The sequence below is a fragment of the Carassius auratus genome, unplaced genomic scaffold (assembly GCF_003368295.1).
Source record: "Carassius auratus strain Wakin unplaced genomic scaffold, ASM336829v1 scaf_tig00216111, whole genome shotgun sequence".
NCBI classification, from domain to species: domain Eukaryota; kingdom Metazoa; phylum Chordata; class Actinopteri; order Cypriniformes; family Cyprinidae; genus Carassius; species Carassius auratus.
The window spans coordinates 509,530-531,705 of NW_020528413.1; the positions used below are offsets into that span (position 1 = coordinate 509,530).

At 36.5% G+C, this 22,176-nt stretch overlaps 1 protein-coding gene across 1 annotated transcript; it reads right to left on the minus strand.

Moving 5' to 3' along the window:
* Positions 1-399: 399 nt before the first annotated feature.
* LOC113097116 (complement C3-like) lies at positions 400-21,669 on the minus strand. The gene is made up of 41 exons (XM_026262316.1): positions 21,561-21,669; positions 20,448-20,643; positions 20,119-20,281; positions 19,959-20,032; positions 19,684-19,772; positions 19,129-19,211; positions 18,936-19,023; positions 18,640-18,745; positions 18,324-18,444; positions 18,090-18,205; positions 17,817-17,963; positions 17,469-17,672; positions 16,659-16,850; positions 16,426-16,581; positions 16,195-16,324; positions 15,983-16,054; positions 14,840-15,034; positions 14,513-14,627; positions 14,340-14,431; positions 13,990-14,129; positions 13,658-13,867; positions 13,371-13,428; positions 12,721-12,807; positions 12,436-12,639; positions 12,275-12,350; positions 12,013-12,172; positions 10,288-10,383; positions 10,006-10,156; positions 9,444-9,607; positions 9,141-9,299; positions 7,482-7,541; positions 7,290-7,380; positions 6,901-6,949; positions 6,609-6,699; positions 3,107-3,196; positions 2,740-2,845; positions 2,058-2,152; positions 1,892-1,973; positions 1,654-1,737; positions 1,239-1,374; positions 400-811 (listed from the first exon to the last, which is right to left on the minus strand). Exons 1-41 carry the CDS (start codon positions 21,629-21,631, stop codon positions 673-675), a joined length of 4,938 nt encoding a protein of 1,645 aa, XP_026118101.1. The 5' UTR covers positions 21,632-21,669; the 3' UTR covers positions 400-672.
* Between the last annotated feature and the right edge of the window lie 507 nt (positions 21,670-22,176).

A 22,176-nucleotide genomic window follows, 5' to 3' on the forward strand; every position in this document is an offset into this window, starting at 1 on the left:
TTGTTTCTTTAAAAACTGATATTCAAAGTCCATTCTGACCTTTCTACATCAGTATTATTTGCGCTCAGTGTCACTATGAGGTGTTGAACTACAGACTGATGTGCTGTGCTATACAAAAATGAACATTTCCCTCCAAAAATACGGATGCTATTTTGCTTACATTTATTTGATTTTAACTCTAAATCTTGCTGAGCTTGAATAACTGGACGATTGAACTTGCATAAGATTGAACATAAGGTTACTCTGAAATAAACATTATAATCAAGAATCTGAGTTAAAATAATAATAATAATAATAATGATAATAATGTTTATATCGCCATCCATCATATATTTATTTATTCATCTTTTTTTTTTTTTTTTTTGGAATAGTAAATAAAGGGAGGATCAGAACAGAGGATATTGCTTAACCTTATTTATTATGGAAATTTGCTTAGACATACATATATCCCAACACCTTAGAAATGGTGGTGTAGCAACTCCTGCTTAAGTATACATTAATTCATTACTGAATAACAGGATAATTACGGGAAAAAAGCAACGGTCAAAATGATCTCAAAACTCATATTTAACACACATTTAAAGTTGAAAATGAAGCTAGACTGATTTTCTGTTTTATAATGTTTCATTTAGTCACTGAGCATCTCAAAGCAATAATCTGGCATTTGACTCATTAGCTGCAGCCGAAGCGCAGATCCTGCTGGAGACTCAACATCCCGTTATATTTTTCTTTGAGTTCAGCGCTAGTCTTGCTCTCCTCCAAACTGGGCCAGAACTCCAACCACGTCCTCTCTCCCAGAGCATACTGACCACTGGGAGACATCAGAGGAAGAGCATGTTAAAGAAGGACTTACATCAAAACAGGCAAAAGAGGTTTATTATACAATGTGGAATATTCTCAAAAGTCAGTTTTATCCTCTTTGCAGAACTGTAAAGAATAATTAAATACTGTGAATAAATAGGTTAATGGAGTATGTCTTACAAAAAAAGAATACTTTTGTATTTCTGCTTAAAAATTCAATGTCCTTGTAAGAAATTGTAAATCAATTTATGAGTGATTATAGTTACAAAATTAATCCTACCCCATACCAGCATGTATAACGTTTTACTTAAATGAAACGGCTTGTATACATTTGACCATTCTAAATGTATTTCATATTTCAAGCTCAGTTATTAATACAGATGCTCATTCATAGATCATGGCACACACACTTTGGATCAGAGGTCAAATGAACTTACATTCTGCCCACAATTTGGACATCATCAGCCTGGCCCATGATCAGATAGCTCTCACCTCGCTTCATATTCAAAGCTTCTTTGCAAGACATCTGTAAGGAGAAGGTACGCTCCTCACCCTCCACGTTGATTTCTGGACCTACACAAATTCATGTGTATGACATGTGACATGTTTGATTTTCTCTCTCTTCCTCTGAGTTATCACTGACACAACATTGCAAAAAAAAAAAAAAAAATTCACCAGTGTCCGTTAAGATAAAGACCAGTAAGTCAAGACGTGAGTAGCTTGTTTTGTACGGATTAAACGTGAAAAAATAATCAGAAGTACATCTGTAAATCATCTTACTGAAGATGCAGAACATTAAAATGACAGAATTTACCAACGTTTACACACTGTGGTTGGAGTGAGGAGTTATACCTGTTTTGAGGGCAAGTTCAATCCTCACATCGTAATAGACTGTTAATTCATCCTCACGTTCTCTCAAAATGACAGCTTTATAAACTGTAAAAAATTATTACATTGATGTAGCATTCTTACTGATCACCTCATTAATTATATATATATATATATATATATATATATATATATATATATATATATACACACATAAAAACTCACTCACAGCACCAAAACAAGCACACACATAATATTTTACCGTAATTTATTTTAGGATCGCAGGCTTTCTTATTACGGTGAGCCTCAAGAATTTTCTCCTTCTTTTGAAGGCTGCAGTTTTTCTGTTTCAAAAGAAGAATTAAAGAAAAATTACCCTGCTGTAGATTAACTGTAACGGTAATTTTTAATTATTATTACACTGAAACGCTACCTTCGGCACACTGACAGACATCATTCTTACAGATTTTCTGAACAGCTCCCTCCTTCCTGGTTGGATGATAAAACCTCACACAGCGATTTTCTAAACATGGAAGAATGACATGGGTCACATGATGTTCATTGTCCTGCAGCATCAGCTATATTAAAGTAAAAAGCTGTGAAAATAATGTCAAAACAAGTCAAATAAAATAGTGTCAGTGGCTCATTGAGATTTTCTTTTTGAATTTGTGTAATAAATTTGTTCATTTTTTTAATGAATAAAGATTGTTGCTTAATAATGATTAAGAAGCTATGTTTGTTTTAATAGGAAAAATCAAATACTTTTTGCAACAACTTTATTGGATGATACTATAATACCATAGACAATCGGGAAAACATATGTAAATAGGGGTGCTCTGTGAAGAGCAATTTAAACAATGACAATTTAAACGATAATGGTTTTTCCATAACCGAAATCAAAAGTGTGATCTGCATGTAGGTTATTAGTTTCTTTACTTGTCCCAAATCAAAACGAAGCCACTCTCAGATGTCACGTTCCTCATTCAATGTAAATCTATGGGATTTCCTTTTATTTTTTTATTATGCTGGGCTTGTCGCATTGTCAGACTAAAAACACAAGTGTGACTGCTTAACCAGTATCACACGTTTGCATGCACATCAGCTTCATACCTAAGGAGTAGTATTCATATACAGTGACAGCTGCTGGTTGAAGGAAGCCTCCATTCATTATTCTGTGCAGCCGGAATGAAATCCTGTCTTCCCTGGTACGAGAAATCTGCAGAGAGTAGAAGTGCAGAAAGCAGAAACCTTATAGTAAGCATGCAAGTGTGTGTTTGTGTGTGCACATGTAGATGTACTTGGTTATGACCAAAACAGTCATTCTCACAGTTATGACTAATTATAGAAGAAGTATACATACTGTTCTTTTGATGACAACCTCACTAAACATTTGGTAATAGTGGCACCATTTTTATTTTTATTTTTACATTAAAACACCTTTATTCTACTGTTTTCAATGTAAAACAGAGACGGAGACCTTGTCCAGGTAGAGGATGAGGGATCCTCGCTCTGAAAGCTGCTTGTTCATCTCAAATTTCTGAATCATCCTGTCATGTCCAGTTGACAACTACAAAAAGAAACAATAAGTTAGTATTGGAAAGTTTGATAATGGGCCACTGTAATATCCAGTTGAGCACAGAGTATGGCATTTGTGAGAAGATCAAGCAAACGATTACACCCAGAATGTCAGAAAAAAGCTATATTAATAAACCCACCTTCGCACTGGTATGTTTTAATATACATTCACGAGTTCACGCTTAAATATAATTAGCTGAGGTATGGTATGCGTATTTGGCGTGCTGTCCGGGGAAGGGCTCCAAGCTCTGGAATGGCCCGAACCTAGAGTACCTCCAAAACGTAAATGGACAAGAGGACAGCCGCCAGATTAATAACATCCCAAAAAATAGCATTTAGTACTGGCAGGGGCTGATTTTATTTTCTGAGAAAATCATCTCGTTGGCGGGCCGGAAGAGCCTACGTACTCCAATGAGAGTGACTTAAGTGTTGGAAGGGTAGGCCCTACCGGTTGCAGGCACTGGACTATGTGGTTAGAGGTGCCCGGTCGGTAGGGCTCGAGCTGATGCTCAACGGGAGCTCATAGCGTTACTGCTGCGGCATTAGGGAGATACAGAAAAGGCTCCTACGGGAGCAGACACTGCTGCAACAGTGAGGAAATACGGGAAAAAGGCTCCTGCTGGGCAAGCTAAAAAAAAAAAAAGCCTGGGTAGCCTACTGTGTTGCCAGCTTAGCAATTGGTTGCCTGGTTTGACAATTCCTCAAGCCTTGTCCGCATTATTACGTTCCTGCTGGAAAAGCATATTTTCAACTCGTTGTGGCCCTACGGCCTTTTTAAATGGTCTCCAGAGAGGATACATTTGGAATGCTGTTTTAACGTTGTAGTATGGACTGTGGAAACAGAGGCTTTTGAAAACGATGAAGCATGTTTAGTCTTGTAAAATATTGTACCAATAGACATGATTATAAGAGTAATGATAATTGAAGTTATGTGCTATTCACTTTCAAGTGGTTTCTAAAGATATTTACTTTTTATGCTTTTCGTATTACAGTCCTAGAAAGACAACAGCAATTTTACTCACACTTGCTGTCCTGTGGCAAAACACAATGGTAGTTGTGTTTTAGATAAATTCTGAGTGATCACGCAAAATAAATGGTGAAATATGTCCCTAAATAAAATGGTCCTGGCAGAATAATTGCATGCAACTTATGTCATCTCAGTGAGGTTTAAACATGCACAGTAAGGCAAATGTAGGGGAGAGCAGGGGCGAAAGTACCATTTTTCAGAAAAACTTCATTTTAAAAGATAATGTTGTATACAGAGATATATTTCTGCTGTGGCCAGTAACTCAGAAGTGTGGTCTAACAATACCAGGTGGTATTTTGTAGAAATGTAGAAAGACTTCAGTATAATTTCACTTTGAACATAAGTTGAACATTGTTACTTTCGACCCCATCGGTTGGGACGGAAGTAACACACAGGTGGGTCAAAAGTAACACAACAATATAAGCTAGATTTTTTCTGTTAGTCTTATTTTTCTTAAGTATACCTGATTGTGACCTTGTTAATAAATAACTGCAAACATATTTTGTCCTTTATCTTTTCAAAAATTACATTTTCATATTTTAATTTTAAATTTAAGTTTAAGTTTCATCAGATGTCTTAAAACCTGACTGTATTTTTTTTATTGTTAATTTCAATGTATTTTTATATAATAATAAAAAAATTCAACAGAATGCACAATATAAAAATGTTATCACATTAGCATAATAAAAAAAACTCTAAACATAATGTAACAGTAGGCCTATTTATGTGTCCATCCAGTTGTTTTTATGCATGAATTGAAAATGTGCATTAAAACATCTGGAAACACTGCAAATTCACAGGTGGAGGTGTAAAGGCTAAGATATGGCTAAAACCTAAATATAAATGACGTAGCAGCTGCCCAGAGAGAGATGTTCCTCTATGTCCAGAAACGCCCTCTCAAAAACATCTGGATAAAACCAGACCTCACTCAGACATATTCTTTTGGTATAATATGACATTAACGTTTGAAAGAAATGATGCAAGACACAGAAATTCACAATATACTGGAACAATATAAATACTTTTTGTGACTGTAGCGGGACAAAAGTAACAACTGTTACTTTCGTCCCGACAGGAACTCCTGACATTTAAACTCGATTTAATTTTATATAAAAAAAAAAGTTTGAAAATGCAAACTTTAGGATGTGTTAAAGCACTAAATAACCTGTAAATTGATCATTACTGTGACACATGAAACAAGAAAAACAACACGACTAATAAAAAAAAAATGCCGCTTCTACAATTTACTTTTTGTACTCGAAAACAGTTTTACGGACCTAACTTCCGGAAACTATGAGGAAATCGCATTATGTTTCTCAGCTCCGTCAAGGATTGCATGCTGAATAGGCTGTCATAGCTGGGAATGCAAATGCAGAAAGAGGCTCGGAGAAAATCGCTTTGTTACTTTCGTCCCGTGTTACTTTCGCCCCGGTTTGGATGACTTGCCTTGAAAAAATGCCTTGGCTTCATGGTTAAAAATGGCATCCTCATCTGATAGGATTACGTCATAACGTCGTTTAACAAACTTTAGCCACGAAACCTGCATTAGCGTCTTCACCTGAAAAATTTATTGATTTAAGACACGCGCTCTGCTCCGCTAGAGAAGGCAGTCTCAAACTGCCCTGCGACCGGAAATGCAGCGGTGAAAAGATTGAGCCGCGGCGGGAAGTGAGAGAGACTTGCTGCAGTGAGAACTGGGGTGCGGCCCAGGCTAGTTTAAGCCTGCTGCTGCTGCTGTGATTCCAGCGCTTGAGGAGAGCCTGGTCTTGAGCAGGACGATCGTGGTGTCGAGCGAGGCGAGCTCGGGGCACGGTATATTGCCCACAACGTGTGGCTTGGCGAGAAGAGCAGCTGTCACAATAATGCTTAATGGTGCTCGGCGGCCGTGTTTGGCGAGGTAGGAGTGATCATGGGTCCGGCAAAAAGTGGCAGATCTGAAAAAATCTCCGGTACAGATCTCTTCGTTGGAAGGAAACTTGGGTCAGACAAAGCGAACCGAATGCTGATAAACTGTCAATGGATAGAGGTAAGTCAGCGATATTTATACTGTGGTATTGATTACTAGAATGAAGTCCACCTGTGTTGATTAGGCTAAGTATCTGACGCGCTCCTCCCGAATCTTATTACGAGAACATCATAAAATGTTGTTCTTGCTATAGTTATAATATACAGTATTATAATAGAAAATAGTTATTATAATACAACATAGTTGTGATTGAAAGTTATCAAATAACAGAAAGAGTTTTCTACTACCACAGTGGAAAAAAATGCAGTTTGTTGGGACTGACACTATATGCACATTGCAAATAAAAGCCTCTGAAGTTATTAATTTCCTTTTATCAAAAGCAAATGTGAATAATAGAAATATGATTCATACCGTCTTAAGATCATTCTCATCCACAACAAATCCTGTCAGTAATGATATGTCCAATATAGACATGGTGGCATCTCTGTCAGCAGACAGATATCTGTGGAGACATCAAAGCAAAAAGTTAAACTAAACATAGTGATACATTTGATAATTTTCAAGGATTATTCACTGTATCAAGCTACCATTTTGTAGAACTGAAATTTGAAAAGTTTAAAAATATTTTTTTTTTTTAAGTTTTAACTTTGATTTTCAGTTGATTCGGACAGAAACATGATGAAAATGGCACATATTTGCACACCTGATATTAATAATGAGTTTGTAACTCTCAGTTGCTCCTTGATATGTTACTATAAAAAAAGAAAAAAGAAAGAAAGACACATTTTCTGTTATTTTCCATATTTGTTATAATTCAAGTGCCAAATGAATGGGCAATTATTACAAAACATGTAATGCCTTTTTCAACCCCAAAATTGCAAACTTGCTTTATATTATATTTTGTTTTGCATCAATAAAATGAAGCCAATTAAGGACCATCAAGATTTCATGTAAATTACACATTTTTAATAATAATAAAAAATAAAAAATAATAAAAAATATTAAAAATGTGTAAAAAAATATATATATATATAAACACTGTAAGCAAAAAAGCTTCATTTTCCTTTTTTGAAATGAAATGAAATTATTAACCTTTATTAGCCCTTTCAAAAGCCAAAGAAAGTTCAAAGTTCTTGCAAGTGGTTTTGCTTTCTTTTGGTTTTGCATAGTACTCAGTCACAACCTGCAGAAGAGAAAACAACACAAAGCACAATGAAAGACAGTATCTACGGTCTAATGTAAGGTCAGATTTAGCTCTGAGTATTGCTTTCTTCAGTCACTCACAGTTACAGAGGCCTCTCCAGAACCCTTAGCACTGATTGTGATTTGCCTGTTGGATGAAATCTGTTGATAAAAAATAAATAATAATAATAATAATAATAATAATAATAATAATAATAATAATAATAATAATTGCTTAGGATTATTGATGATTGTTTAGGCTTTATGTCTTAGAGACCCTTTTAGCCTTTTGACATGAGACATGGCCTTACATTTTACATTCTAATGGTACGTACCCCCCCCCCAAAAAAAAAAAAATATCTTAAACAGATCAACTCTCTCTTCAAAGGCATTCTGAGAAGCCAGTCAAACTCTGTACCTAGCTAACAAACTAACCTCATGCTCATAATAATGCACGTGCATAAAGAAGTGTTCTTTATTTAGACTATAATTAATTGGTTACAAATGTATTTGGTACATGTTTGTATGTTTGGCTTTTCTTTTAGCCTAATTACCATTGGTTATTTGTATTAGTAAATCTCTAAATGCTTATATTCAGGTGTATGAATGTACAGTACCTCTTTTTTACAGTACAGTTTATTATCGTCTAGATGCTTCTTTCTTGGTATCAAAATTAGTTGTATGTTAGCTATAGTTTCATTTATTAAATCCCTTATATTCACAATTGATCGTCTCTTTTTACTGCTCATAATTCGGAGTTGTTCAATGTTGATCCTTGCTACATGCTAAATTACTGCTAGTACTGCATAAAGTAGGAAAGCTTTTCTTCCTTGCTCAGGAAAATAATCTTTCCTAGAACTTATAAATTATTACAGAGCATACTCGGTCAATGGACAGATCAAATAATTAGAATATTGATTCTGCTACAGTTAATTCTAATATCTAATCTTAAAATTTATTATTAATCATAACTAGTTATAGTTAATTATAAATATTTCCCCTTTGAATTAATTTGCTACATAATACTAGTACTACTACTAATAATAGTAATAATAAATACATACATTAATTTGTTAATCTTGATCAAATATATCAAATGTAGCTACTGTAAGTAATATTAGACTGAAAAGTAGTAGCTTAATCTTAAACCAGGTATACGTCAAATATACTTGCTCATACAATATGTTGTATGAGCAAGTTTAAAAAAAAAAAATCTGTCTTTCCAAACCCATAAAGTTTTTATTTTTTTTTATTTTTGATGCATTCTGAGAGCTCTCTGACCCTGTCATAGATAGCAAGGATCCTAACATGATCAAGGCTCAGAAAAATAGCAAGGGGATTGTTAAAATAATCCATGTGATATCAGTGGTTCAGCTGTAATTTTATGAAACTGCAAGAATACTTTTTGGTGTGCAAAGACAACAAAAATAATGAATTTATTTCACCCTATAGCACCATTTTGGGGAGTATGACATGCAGAATTTTCATTTTTGGGTGAACTATGCCTTTAACTTGTATTATAGTCTTAACTGCATAAATGAAATATAGCTTAATCCTTGTTAAAGTCCTTTTTTGATTAACTAATGAAACAGACAGAAGCAGGTATATTAGGCTGTGGTCACTTTAGGACCTAATACACCAATCCACTGTAATGAAACACATTTGTTCTCATCAACTGTTGATATTCTCTTTAGGGGTGTCAAAATGAATACATGCAATAAATGCAGACATGGTGGATATTTACTTTCGGCACAAACTCACCTTTTCTGTTTGTGCGAGATAAGAGTTGTCTTTATTGAACTTCCACACAATCGGCTGCCGGCTGCCATCGACTCGGATCGTCATCTCAAGGTCTAATTGCCTTATCTCTTTCACTTGAATCCTGTACTCTGCTACAGCCTGAAACACCATGATGGTGGCCTAGGATGGAGGAGACAAGTTTGAATGGATGTGTAGGCTTCACCTCGATAGTCTAATTGTTTATGTTCTTTTCTTAAATATTGCATATTGCACATGTGGACAGATATGCAATGCAGATTTGCATGCGGAATGTAGACTACAAACCTGAGTCGTGCCATATCCTCCACTGGACTGCCTCTGGCTGTTGAGCCAGTTTACGATGGGAGCTGCACTCTGAAAGTCTTGAGCTTTTATGAGAGCCAAAAGGGCATAGGCCGAAGCCTCTAAAGTAAAGGTATGGCTTCCAGGGACAGGATAGTGACTTCCATCTGTTTGAGAATAATTAAAAAGCGCTTCTCAACATACAGATTGTTTCAAAGCATCTGTACTTTTTGTTTATGGAGAGCAAATGTGAATCAAATTTTATAATTGTTCACTTTAAGTCATCATTTATTCCATTATTAGAATGTATCTTTGTCTTTATTGCTTTGAATATAATGCACTGTAAATTTTATGTTGTTATGCATCTTAAATCTATGTGTACAGTTAATTTAACCTGTTCTGAAAACAATTCATTTATGCTTAATTGCCCCCACATGATTGTAAAGCACTTTGGATGTACAACAATATACAATAAAGCACTATATAAATGCATCATTTATTTATTTATTCATTTATTCATTCAGATGCAAACAGCATTGTTTAACAGAAATGGCTTTATCTTTACCTGCAGAGGCTTTTCTCAATAGGATTTGTTTGTCGAGTGCATTTCCATTGGCAAGAGCATACGATGTCATTGCCACTGCGTAAGGATTTGTCAGACCTTGAAACTGAGATCTGAGGTAGACAATGGCTTTATTTATGCTACTGTCAAGACTCTAAAAAAAAAAAGTTGTTGGAGAGAATAAATTACATGAAGTGGCATAAAGAAAAAAATAAATAAATTGAGTTAGAAACATGTTAGCTATATCAAGGGTTACATTTTAACTCAAAGACTAGCAGGACCTACTGAGATTTGGCCGGCACAAATGCCTCTCCCCTCCTGTAGGGCAATGAGCACAAAAGCTGTCATGGATGCTTGAGAATTTTGCCCATGTACGTTCCCCTGTGCACAATGATGGAATTGTGATATTAGAAAAAATTTAAGGTTCGAGTAAAGATATGGTCACATTTACCATTGTGAAATTATGAGAGTGAAATCCATTAATGTCAATGAGAAATGGAGCAATATAGAATTTAGAATTTCACCAACTAAACATCCCCATGCAAACTGGTAGTGATGACCACTAACAAGCTTTCTGGTTGATGTTTGGCAGTGACTACCGTGTGTGTGGAGACTCACAACTTTCCAAACAGTTGGACAAGTGGCATCTACTTGGTACAGCCAGTTTCGGTACAACTCTTCATTTCAATATCATAAAACAAGCCTTAAAAAGAGGCTGTTTGGACAGGATTTAGTTTGCTAGCTGGTTCTATAGCACTGCATATTTATTTAATAATCTTTACAATATTTCATTCATGTTATTTTGTCACATTCAGGGATGTTTATTTTTTGTGCTTAATCTGCTAAGAAAAAACTCATTCTGTCTGTTTGAACCACGCAAACACATAACATTAACATCAACATAACAGCAGGTTGATGATGGACAGACATTTCATTGATAAAAAAAGACCAGTATTTAATGCCAATGTGATGTTGATTTACCACTGGAGTTTGGTTACACAACCTAAAAACAGCAAATATCAGCTGACGTCAGTATTGGACATCAAATTGAAGGGGTCATGTGATTTCAAGTTTTCCTTTGCCTTTTGAGTGTTAGAAGCTGTTCATGAATAGATAAGTTGCAAAGACTACAGTCTCAAACCCAAAGAGATATTCTATTTAAAAGTTAAGACTCGTCCACACCCTCCAAAAATGCCTCGTTTAGACACGACCCACATGTCTACGTCACTGTTTGGGAAGATTTGCATAATTGGCGCCCAAATGTTTACACAAAGAAAGAAGGCGTAACTTTGATTCTCTCTTTAGTATTGTTGTCATGAAGACATTTTGTGTTTCTTTGTGAAAGTGATAATACTTTCTTTGGCCTTCTAAAAGAGGACATAATTAAAAATCAGTGGTTAAGTTGTATTTACAACACCGTTCCAAAGAAGTTCAAGCCAAATATTCAGATGTGTACAGAGCATTTTACAGAAGACCTCCAGCCATGTTTTGATAAGAATTTGCCTCTGATGATTCAAATGCAACTTTTGAGCAATTTTACGAAATATCAACGTCTTGTGACATTGTATGCCTTCTGGGGAGGGTTCAAAACATCAGCTTCTAACTCATCTAACTTCTAACCGAATGAATAATTTGTGTTGGGATTATTTGGTTATTGGTAATATCAAAAAAAAATGCTTTGTTTATTCAATGTTCCCCACATATATAAGAGTAGCTTATAGGTTCAAAGTTCCTTCAGCAAAATACCAGGATGTTCTGACATTTACAGTGAATATCTTAAATTTTGATTTGTTCCTTAAATCTCTTATTGGCATAAGAGGACTTGGAATATAATGCATAAGATGTACAGACTATTCTTTTGACATTAATTATTAAATTAATGATACAATGCAGAAGGAAAGTTTTCACAAGTTAAGAACGACGTGAGGGTTAGTAAAAGATGAGCAAATTTTATTTTGGGGTTAACTATCACTTCAGTGTTATAATTTTTTTAAAACAGGTCTAACTCACAATCATCTCTCCATGAATCACAGGGCCATCTTCTCTGAAAACACCATCAGGTAACTGCTTGTTCAGTATGAGCCACTTGAGAGCAGAGCAGATCACATTGCGGTCGATGTTTACAATGTTACTGGCCATGGCAAATACTTTAGCAACATATGCTGTCAACCTTTAGGAGAAAAACAAACAAACTTGAGTCTTAATTATGGTGAGATTCTTGAGTAAAAGCTTTTACTGACCAAGCAGAAATATTGAGGAATATCTTAGTTACCAGGTGCTGCTTGGACGATTAAGATATGCAGCATAGGACCCATCACTTTTACGATATGCCAGCTGTTGATTGTAACCTGTTCATCAAGATGATAAGAGGGGTATACTATATGAAACAAACATTTAGGAGCAGGAAAGTTGACTTCACAGTGTTTAGTTTACCTCTCGTGATGTACATAGCAGCTGTCTGCCTAAGCCCAGCCTTCACTGTATGCCACTGATTAGTTTTGTCCAAGTAATGTGTTGCAATGACAGGCATTGTTAGGCCAATCATGTTCTGCTCCCCACAGCCCCCAGGCAGGATAATCAAGGAACCCATGGCCTGACCACTAATAGCCTTCTCTATTGTTATACTGATTGTATCTCCTGTGCACAAGAGATTGACATACTGGTAAAAGCAATACCAATTTTATTTTGCAAACTTATAGCAGATGTAAGAGGAGTCACCTATTGCAGATACATATGTGTTTGCAGGTGTGTTGGGCGCCTGGTCCCTCAATATAAGGCTCTTGATAACCTCCACATGTTCACCACCTGTTCCAGAAAGACAAGAACTGTACAGTCACATTTCACTCTTATGAATGGTGTGGCTTTGATTTAGTATATGATTGAGGCCAGGAGAGAAGTTCACCCAAAAAGATAATTCTGACATTAATTACTCACTCTCATGTCCTTCCAAACCTGTTAGACCTTCATGCATCTTCAGAACACAAATTAAGATATTTTTGAGGAAACCCGACAGCTCTCTGACCCTCCCACAGACAGCAAGGATACTACCACGGTCAAGACCCAGTGGTAAGGACATAGATGAAATAGTCCATGTGACATCAGTGGTTCAACCGATATTTTTATGAAGCTATGATAACACTTTTTGTGCACATGAAAAGACAAATGCTAACTTCATTCACCAAATCTTCTCTTAATTAATGACAGACTTTGCATTCTTGAGTGAACTAACTCTTTAACAGCAGGATCAGAAATTTACCAGGGCTCAAGACAAAAATCACAAAATGTACAATATTCAAAAAACACAGAATGACTCCAAAATATGCCCAAAGTAAAATGCCCATGTGGAGGTTTTGTTGGAATCCCCTTACCTTTCTTAGAAGGACTGAATTGTAGATTTTCATTAAGTTTGGTCAAAACGCCTTCAGACTAAATAAATGAAGTGAAGAATGAGTGACAGAGAACAAAGGGTATATAGTTAAGATTCATATGTGAATTCTTAGAAATTAGCATGACTGCTTGGTTTGTTGTCTTTAAACCTTGAGGAAAGCTGAAGGTTCATTTCTTTATGTCATCTTTTGGAAACTGTTTACATTATTCTAAACCTACACTGCAATGAACTGTCTTGTAATTTGATCAAAAGGCTTCAATTTCTTACCACCACTAGGAGATCTTTCTTCACTCCATCACTGCCACGTCCTGCAGCAGCTGCCTTCACTATAATGGCGTGGCGTCCCAAAGCTAATGGGACGATCACAAAAGGTACAGAATATGATGATTTAGCATCTACTGTGACAGTGGTAGAGAACTTTCCTCGCTTGCTAGCCGGGCTGCAGATGTCTTTGGTTTCCATCAGTTCCACGCGTACCTGCAAGAAGAAATGAAACTCAGATATTCCTTATGAATAATTACAGGCTGATAGTGGCCAAAGCTAATTCTGTCATCATGTTGAGGGCCTGTGTGATGGGTAAATCATTCTTTCAGTCTGACCTTTACTTTTCTGCTGTACAAGTTGTGGATAATGGCCTTGATTTCAATTTGCTCGTTGCGCACGGCTGAATATGGCAGCTTTAGGTCAATAAAGAAGTTTTTCACCACTGTCATCTCATGGACATCTGCCACACAGATACCTTTTTAGAGAAAAAAAAGAGCAACTTTTTATAGAAAGCATGTATTGCAGTCCAGTGAAACCAAAGAATACAGAGAAAACATGCAACTACATTATTGTATGGGGTAATCAGCAGCATGCCACTAATGCAAAAAATAAGATTGTAAATGGCTGTGAATATTCCATTTATGTGTTCACATCAGCAAATTGTGTTTACAACAAGAGTGTGTACCATGAGTGCTGGACAAGCTGATGGCTGTGATTTCCCAGGTGGTTATAGAGTCTTTCAGCTTAAGTCCATCCCTGGGTAAGGTGGTTGTTTGACTAAAAGAGAGATCATCTTTTACTAAAGCAGAAACATCACTGGCTGACCAATGACTGTTGGAAACTGCAGGTCAAACTCACCACTGGCGGTTCATTGAGGAACATTTGGGCAAAACCACTTCCTCCCAAAGCCAACTTTCAGGGAAGAGTGAGCGTGTCACAATGTCATCGGAGTTGACAAACTCCTCGCTTTCACCTGAGGGTCAAAGAGTGGTTGATATATTTATGCAAAACGATACCAACACTTTTTACAAAATAATTTCTGTAATTGTAGAACCAAAACTTTTCACATCTCTGGGGTAAATTATCCTTCTCAAGAAACACCTGACTTCAAGATCTGACTTCAAGCAGATTTGCAAGAGTGAGTTTAAATAGAAATTTGTAGACTATTATTGAGAATGCTCTTACTGCGGGCTAGAACCTGATCTTCAACTGACTTTTCGCGATGGTCGGCTGTCACATTGCAGCAGTGCAGGAAAGCCTGTCTGCACTCCTCTCCATCCACAATGAAAGATGCCCGATACTGACAGGTGATGCTCAAATCCTCGATATTCTTCAATCCATCCAAACAGCATTCTTTCTCAATGCCAGAGTATTTGTTCGCTGGAGGTAGATTACATAAAAGATTAAAGTCTCTTGCCATCACCTACTGTACTGACTGACAGTCTGAATAGATATTATCACCATATAGTCAGTGGCATAAAATGGCAGTTTTATGAAAAATTTTTGAATGGCAGTTTATATATAAAAAGCTATATTAATGCACCACTTGACGCATACACCCACACTCGCACACAAATCAGAGCACAGAAATTTGTTGTCTACGGCATACTGCCTTTCAGCTTCTATGAACAATATATTTGATACTGGAATGCCACATTACATTACTCAAAAAAATGGAAAAAATAAAAAACAGGTAAAATTGTTTTTTTTTTTAATTAACTGAACTCACAGCTTAATTTTTGCAGAAAGAGATGCATGGATGCAGGTATTCACAAATGCAACTTTCATCTCTCTCTCCCTCTCTCTCTCTTTCTCTCTCTCTCTCTCTCTCTCTTTCTCTCTCTCTCTCTCTCTCTCTCTCTCTCTCTCTCTCTCTCAAAATGGCCATATTTCTAACGTAAAAATCAGTAGGCTGATATTAATTAAACTGCAACTTCCATATCTTACCTCACTTTCTTGTTTCAACTTAAAACTGATGCTTTGTGTTGGAAATTGCACTCTGCTTCTGTAAGAGGTAAACTTTGATTTGATTGACCATCTCAATTAGTGTGACATTGACGAGCATTGTTAGGCAGAAGATATAACTTTTACAACTTTTGTCAAAAGGAGCGCTGCCTAATGGAGTGCTGCAGATCAGTGCAAAAATGTCAAATATTGGGAGAAACAGTTTGGCCACTTCTAATTATTGGGGGGGGGGGGGGGGGGGTGGGGGGTAGACTTGTCCAACTCAATGTCAATGGTGTTTACAGCCCTGCTATAGCTGCATTTAAGCTATACCTTGATAAATCAATCGAACAATTGTTTAAAAATGCCTTGCATCTTTCTTACATAGAGAACGCAGGAGATCCATTGAGGTTATATCTCGTCTTTTTCTTTGTGATGAAGATTGACATTGAGTATCTGGAATAAGAACAGCATCAATATTTGAGATTACTTCCTTGACAGGTTATAAATATCAGGTTATAAAAGTCTGTATATGGATGTTTTTGAACATCAGAAAAACAGACAGAAACAACAGAAAAGCAATAAAATGCAAGTACTTGTCCTGACGTCAGTGCCTCCAGCAGAGCTGGACTCAAACAGAAGGCCGGCATCACTGAATACATGCATACTGCTCTTTCCACTTCCTGCTGTGCAGCCAATGTCATGTGACTCAACAACATCCCATATCTGAAAGTCACAAGTCAAAGAGGAAAAAGGCAATATATTCAGGTAAGAAAATGTTACTACCTTTCAGTTACAATGGTAAGATTAAATGCTGATCTACAAACCTTTGTTTGAGTTATCCTGTTCTTATTGTTCAGAACATAGACACCTTTATCCACAGCCACCAACCCAACTTTAGCCCCAGGATCTCCTGTTATGCTTAGGCTGAAGTCTTCACCTGGCTCATACACATCGACTGGATCGTAAACTTCCACTTTAAGCTGGGAGATCGAAGAACATCGATCAACTTTACAAGCTAAGATTAATTCACAGAGTTTTGTCACCAGGGCTGAATTACCGTTCCCATGCATGTGTCCTTCACGTCAACCCAGACTGAATCAGACACCACCTCAGACGATCCCACATGATAATAAGCCACAAAGCGGAAGGATGGCACCATGTCTTTGGTTACAGACAGAGACAGAGACACTAGAGATTGTCCTCTTCGCTTAAACCTGTCTGCTTGAATGATCTGACCTTTACTTAAGATCTGAAAATGTGACAGATGAAAAAACACTGAATACATTTAAAACATTTAACAAACCACATAAGAACAGACTGCATACTTGAAGGGTTTGTGCAGCCTAAAAAAGTGGTCAAATAAAATGCATCTATCCATATTAAAACATTCACCTTACCGCTCAGCATGTGCGGCGGTGATTTGTGACGAATGCAGAAGTGCGACGGAGAGACATTAAAACGAAACACCTTACTAGAAGCACAAAACGAGGATTTGTAAAGACAAAATATCAGAGGATTTTGATTAAAGCCAAGAGGAGACTGGTTTTCCTTTGGTAAAAATTAGGAAACCTTGCTTCCTTTGCTCCTGGAGCCACGTGATGCAAATTTTAATATGGTTAGATGCGCTTTATTTGACTACTTTTGGACTGTTGAACAAAAACACCCACCCATGGTATTATAAAATTATAAATCTTGGTAGAGCAATAACAAATTTTTATATAGCTTTGATTGGATTAGTTTGAGAGAAGATAGTCATATACACATAGGATGCCTTGAGGGTGAGTACAACATGGACTAATTTTCATTTTTGGGTGAACTAAACCTTTAATAACGTCTCCTCTTGAATCATGGTGTGACTGTCACTCACCAAGTAGGTGAAATCTTGATCTATCACTCTTGAGCTTCTTCCCAAGTTCAGACTGACTTTCATTTGATCACCGATCTGAAGTGCTGCAGCATCAAGGCCGATGTGCAGGTAGTTATTGGAGCCATCTTTCGGCTTGTAAGCCTGAGCTGTCATCTTCTTCACTGCCTGCTGTTCGTCGGTTAATTGTGGGTCTTTGGTCTTTACCTGGAAAGAATAAACATATTGTTTTCTAATGTGATGTGAACAATATGTCTCACTGCTTGTTTATCATTTGCTAACTCATCTAGTTTTTCAAGATCACCAGTGAAGCCGACTGAACATTAGAGAAGTGTAGATGACAGGGCTTACAGTAATCTCCAATGTAGAAGATCCTCCCGGAGTGTTGACAGTTACTTTTGCAATGCCGTTGTCTTTTGTTTGACCTCTGACCCCTCCAGGATTGACCTCTACTTCCACATTTCTAGCAGGTGTTTGGTCAGGATTTGTTATGTAGACCTATTTGCAAAACCCAGACCAAAAAAATATTGAATGCAGTTAGTGTTTTTCTTTTTTTCTTTTACTTCCAATAAGTTTCCAGTAAGTTATGTTTTTTTTTTTTTTTTTCTGGATAAGATTTCATACCGAGACATCGAAGGGCATTCCAGGTTTGAAGAAGTGTGGTGTTTTTTTGAAGTGGATGGTGTATGGTGATGTCACAATCTGAATGCCTTTCTTTTGTGCTTCCACCATTTCACTGCCTGAAACATGTGGTGATATTCAGAAATGCAATCATGCAAATTACATGTTTTGATGCCTAAAAAGAAAATAAAATTTTTGTCCAGCAAGAAGGTTCTCCAGACTTCGTGTAGTTCTTACCAGACTCGGTTAACACGCTCACTGCAATGTACAGTGACTGGCCGACAAGCTGCATGATGTTTGGGAAGGTCTGCAGGATGTGTTTTCTTTTTAGCTCTGCTGTTCCACTTCCATCCCAGATCTGACATTCAACATAAAATTAACACATAAAATCGTGGGTTTACAGTGGGCCAATGAGGGTCAAATTTGCACTTCCTTTTGCATTTTTTAAAAATGTGTTCATAAATGGGGCAAGTAATTGTAAAATCTAATAACAGTCTGGTGTTTTTACAGAACAAAATATAGCTATGTGCATGTGTGTGTGTGTGTATAGTACCTGCACTCTCTGTAAGGAGCCTGGTATACTTATCTTCCCTTTATCTTCAGTCACAACACCAAATACAACAAATCCATGACCCCTGACTTTCTCCCCAAACAGATACCTTCAGGATAAACACACTTACATATAAAAGGAGGTTGTTTTACACTACCATTGCGACATTTTAATGAAAGTATATTATAGACTTTTCATTAAGTTCAAATTATATCAACTTGAGGAAAAATGGGCATCCGATGACCTTTTAAAGCTATTAGAAACATGAATATAGCCATAACACAACAAAAGTACTGTACTTGGCTTTAATATCAAATGATAGACTATCATCGTTCACGTAGAAGAAGGCTTTCTGTGGACTCAAAGTGACCTCGAAGCTGGGCAGGACTGCAGAAGGAACAGGAAGAAGCTGAGTTGATATTAGCATATTGTAGATGTTAAGGGTTTATCTTTGTGTAATGTTGTTTCGTAACAGCTCAAAGAGACACCTACCGTATTCTTTCACCTCAAACTCACTGGAGAAGTTCTTCTGTGGACTGTTCTGGTGCCATGCCACAAGTTTCCACAAGCCTGGGCTATTTAGACACCAGATTAAAAGATCATTATATGTCATTTCACAGTCTTTTTGAAACATCTATGTATTGTATATTTGTTTGAAATGAACACTCTTTTTTTAATTACTTAACTTTCTAGCAAAGAAAGTATACATTAAATACATATTTTTTTTTATTTTTTTTATTGTAAAACAACAGACATTTGACATGATGAGAGATAATGAGTTCTCTCCACATATACAGTATGATATTATTTTATATTATATTGAATTCTAAAAATATTTTACATATTTTTTTGTTAAAAAAATCTTTTTTTTTTTAATTAAAATTGGCCTCTTCTAATGGTAAAATATGTTAATTTAAATCATTAAATCATTTTTCATTCTTTATTTCATGTTAACTCAATTTAACTGAGGTATATGTTAGTTTAAATATTACTTTTCATTAAAAAGTAATACATTTTAAATGAAACCACACAGGCACTCGTCCTCACCTTGCTGGATCCGTCAGGCTGAAGGTTCCTGACACTATTCCTCCACCGGGATAAACAGATTTGCTCTCAAGGCTGATGCCATCAGGTGTCTATCAACATTAAAGATATTAAAACATTTATAAATATGCATTAAAATGTGAACACAAATAGCTAAAGACATTCACAAAAAGTGCAATACTGTGGAGTACAAAAGTCTCCAGAAAGAGACAAAAATCTGGCATCTTGCAGTGTCATGTTTTTCACCTTGTTGTACTTTATTACACAGACATATTTACCAGGATCTCCACTCTGACTCTACTTTCCACAGGCCGTGTCATGCCTGGACTCAGTGAAAACACCCGGTAATAAACTACAGGGAGAAGACAAGTATTAGGAGACCATCTTGGTGCGAGAACAATGATGGAAACAAATGCAGAGCAGCAAATACTAGCACACCTGTGCTGTTTGGAGTGTAGATGGTCTTGTCGGTCTGTAAAACTATGTTTCCAGACTGAAAGATCACCAAGACCTTTTTCTCAAGCAGCTTCTGTGGAAACTGGGCTTGCAAGACAGCATATTGCTGTACCCCTTTCTCAAAGGAAAACACGTTTCCGGGTATCTACAGACACGCCATACACAGACAACAAAAAAAAAAAAACATGCTGAAACACAGCAAGCTAGAATTTATTGTGCTAACATAGTCAAATTTCACAGTAAAACATGTCTACATTCAAACATTTTTGACAACCTTCTCCCATAACATTGGTGTGAGTGGAGCGCCTCACCTCTATCTCGACTAGATCCTGGTAGTTCTTGGTGGGTGTCAGAGTAACTGACTCACTCGTCACTTCACGGTTGTTATCTTTAGGGTTTCTTACTGAGATTTTAACATTCAGACTGGCTCCAGAATAGTCCTGTGCCTCCACGAACACCTTCTCTGGGGAGCCCACCTTCAGTATATTGGGCGCTGAGAGAATGTAGCTGAGCAAAACACATTCATTTAGGAGAAACAGATCTTGGCCTCATTTCACAGTTCATCCAGTTTATGAGAAAACTATTTGAAATATTTAGATAATTTTGTTTTCTCCTGAAACAGGTTATATTAGCATCAACAGAAAAACAAAACAAAATGGCTATTTTCTGTCTGACCTTGGTGATGGGCCATTGACGGAGTTAACAGTCAACATCAAGTCATCATATTTTTTGTGTTTTTCAAGTAATTTTTAATTGCATTAAATAGAAAATAGTGTTTAATTTGTTGTATCAATTGTTTAAATTGTTGTTTAAATTGATGTATAAATACTTAATATGTGACCTGACATGTTTATTTTGTAGATTGATATACAGTAATTTATTGTTTTTTAACAGTTAAAATGACTATAAATTCAGGATTTCATCACCACCATCAGATATCAGATGAATATTTTGATAATATTTGATTATGATATTCTAGATTTGGTGAGGAATTGTTGGTCACACGTGAAAGTGTAATCTTTCTGTTAACATGAGAATGAGTTTTGAAATGTTAAAAACATCTTGTTTTCTGTTAAAGATATGGTTAAAATTGTATTACACAGTCCAAGATAAAAATTTGATAAAAAACGAAAATAGTTAGTAGGTTGCATCAAAGCATTTTTTTTCAATAATTTATAATTTATTATTTGTTATTATTTATTTTTCAGAAATTTTCGTCTGAACTTTTCCCAATAAAGTTGAGATCTTTAATCAAGCGCACATAAATATTGAAAATATAAAGTTTGGCTAAGAAATACATCAGTTTTATATTTGAATACAAAATGAATTCAGAAGCATTAGATCTAGAATACGTTATACATTACATGTTACATTACATTATGTGTTATATGGTGCAGTCCTGATGTGTGTGTTATTATACTCACAGTGGGGTGCAGAGAGAGAGGAGCGGTAATGAAACGACAACAGTCGCCAGCCACAACGATTCCACGCGCATCGTGCCTGTCTGTCCCTGGCGGACTCTTAACTAAAGTACCAGATGTTAATTCACAATATATTCATCCTCCCTCATCATCACCATCCTCCTCCTCCCTCTCCTCCTCTTCCTCGCTGTCAGTTATTGGGTAAGACGGGTGGAGGGACCTGCGCTATGATTCAGCGATTGACCATCCTGTGTGATAAAGTTGTGACATCTTCTCTTTCCTCTTTTTTTCTCTCTGGGTCAGAGTGTCAAAGCAGCATCATGCTGGCATGAAATCATGTGGTTCTAAATAAATTAATCAGTTATCTATGTTTTATATTGTGAAAAAAGTGTTGTGCCCATCCCAGATAGCAACATATTGTTGGCCCAGATCTGACCCACATCCGACACATGTGGAATGATGCTCCAGCCCACATGTAGCGTGGATGACATTTGGGCAGACTGCTCCTGTTTGCCAGATCTGGGCCACAAGCAGGCCATAGCAATGGAACATGTCACTGGACCTTAACAGAAACTCCACAACAACAGCAGACTGAAGCCACAGCTTTAGATTAAATCAA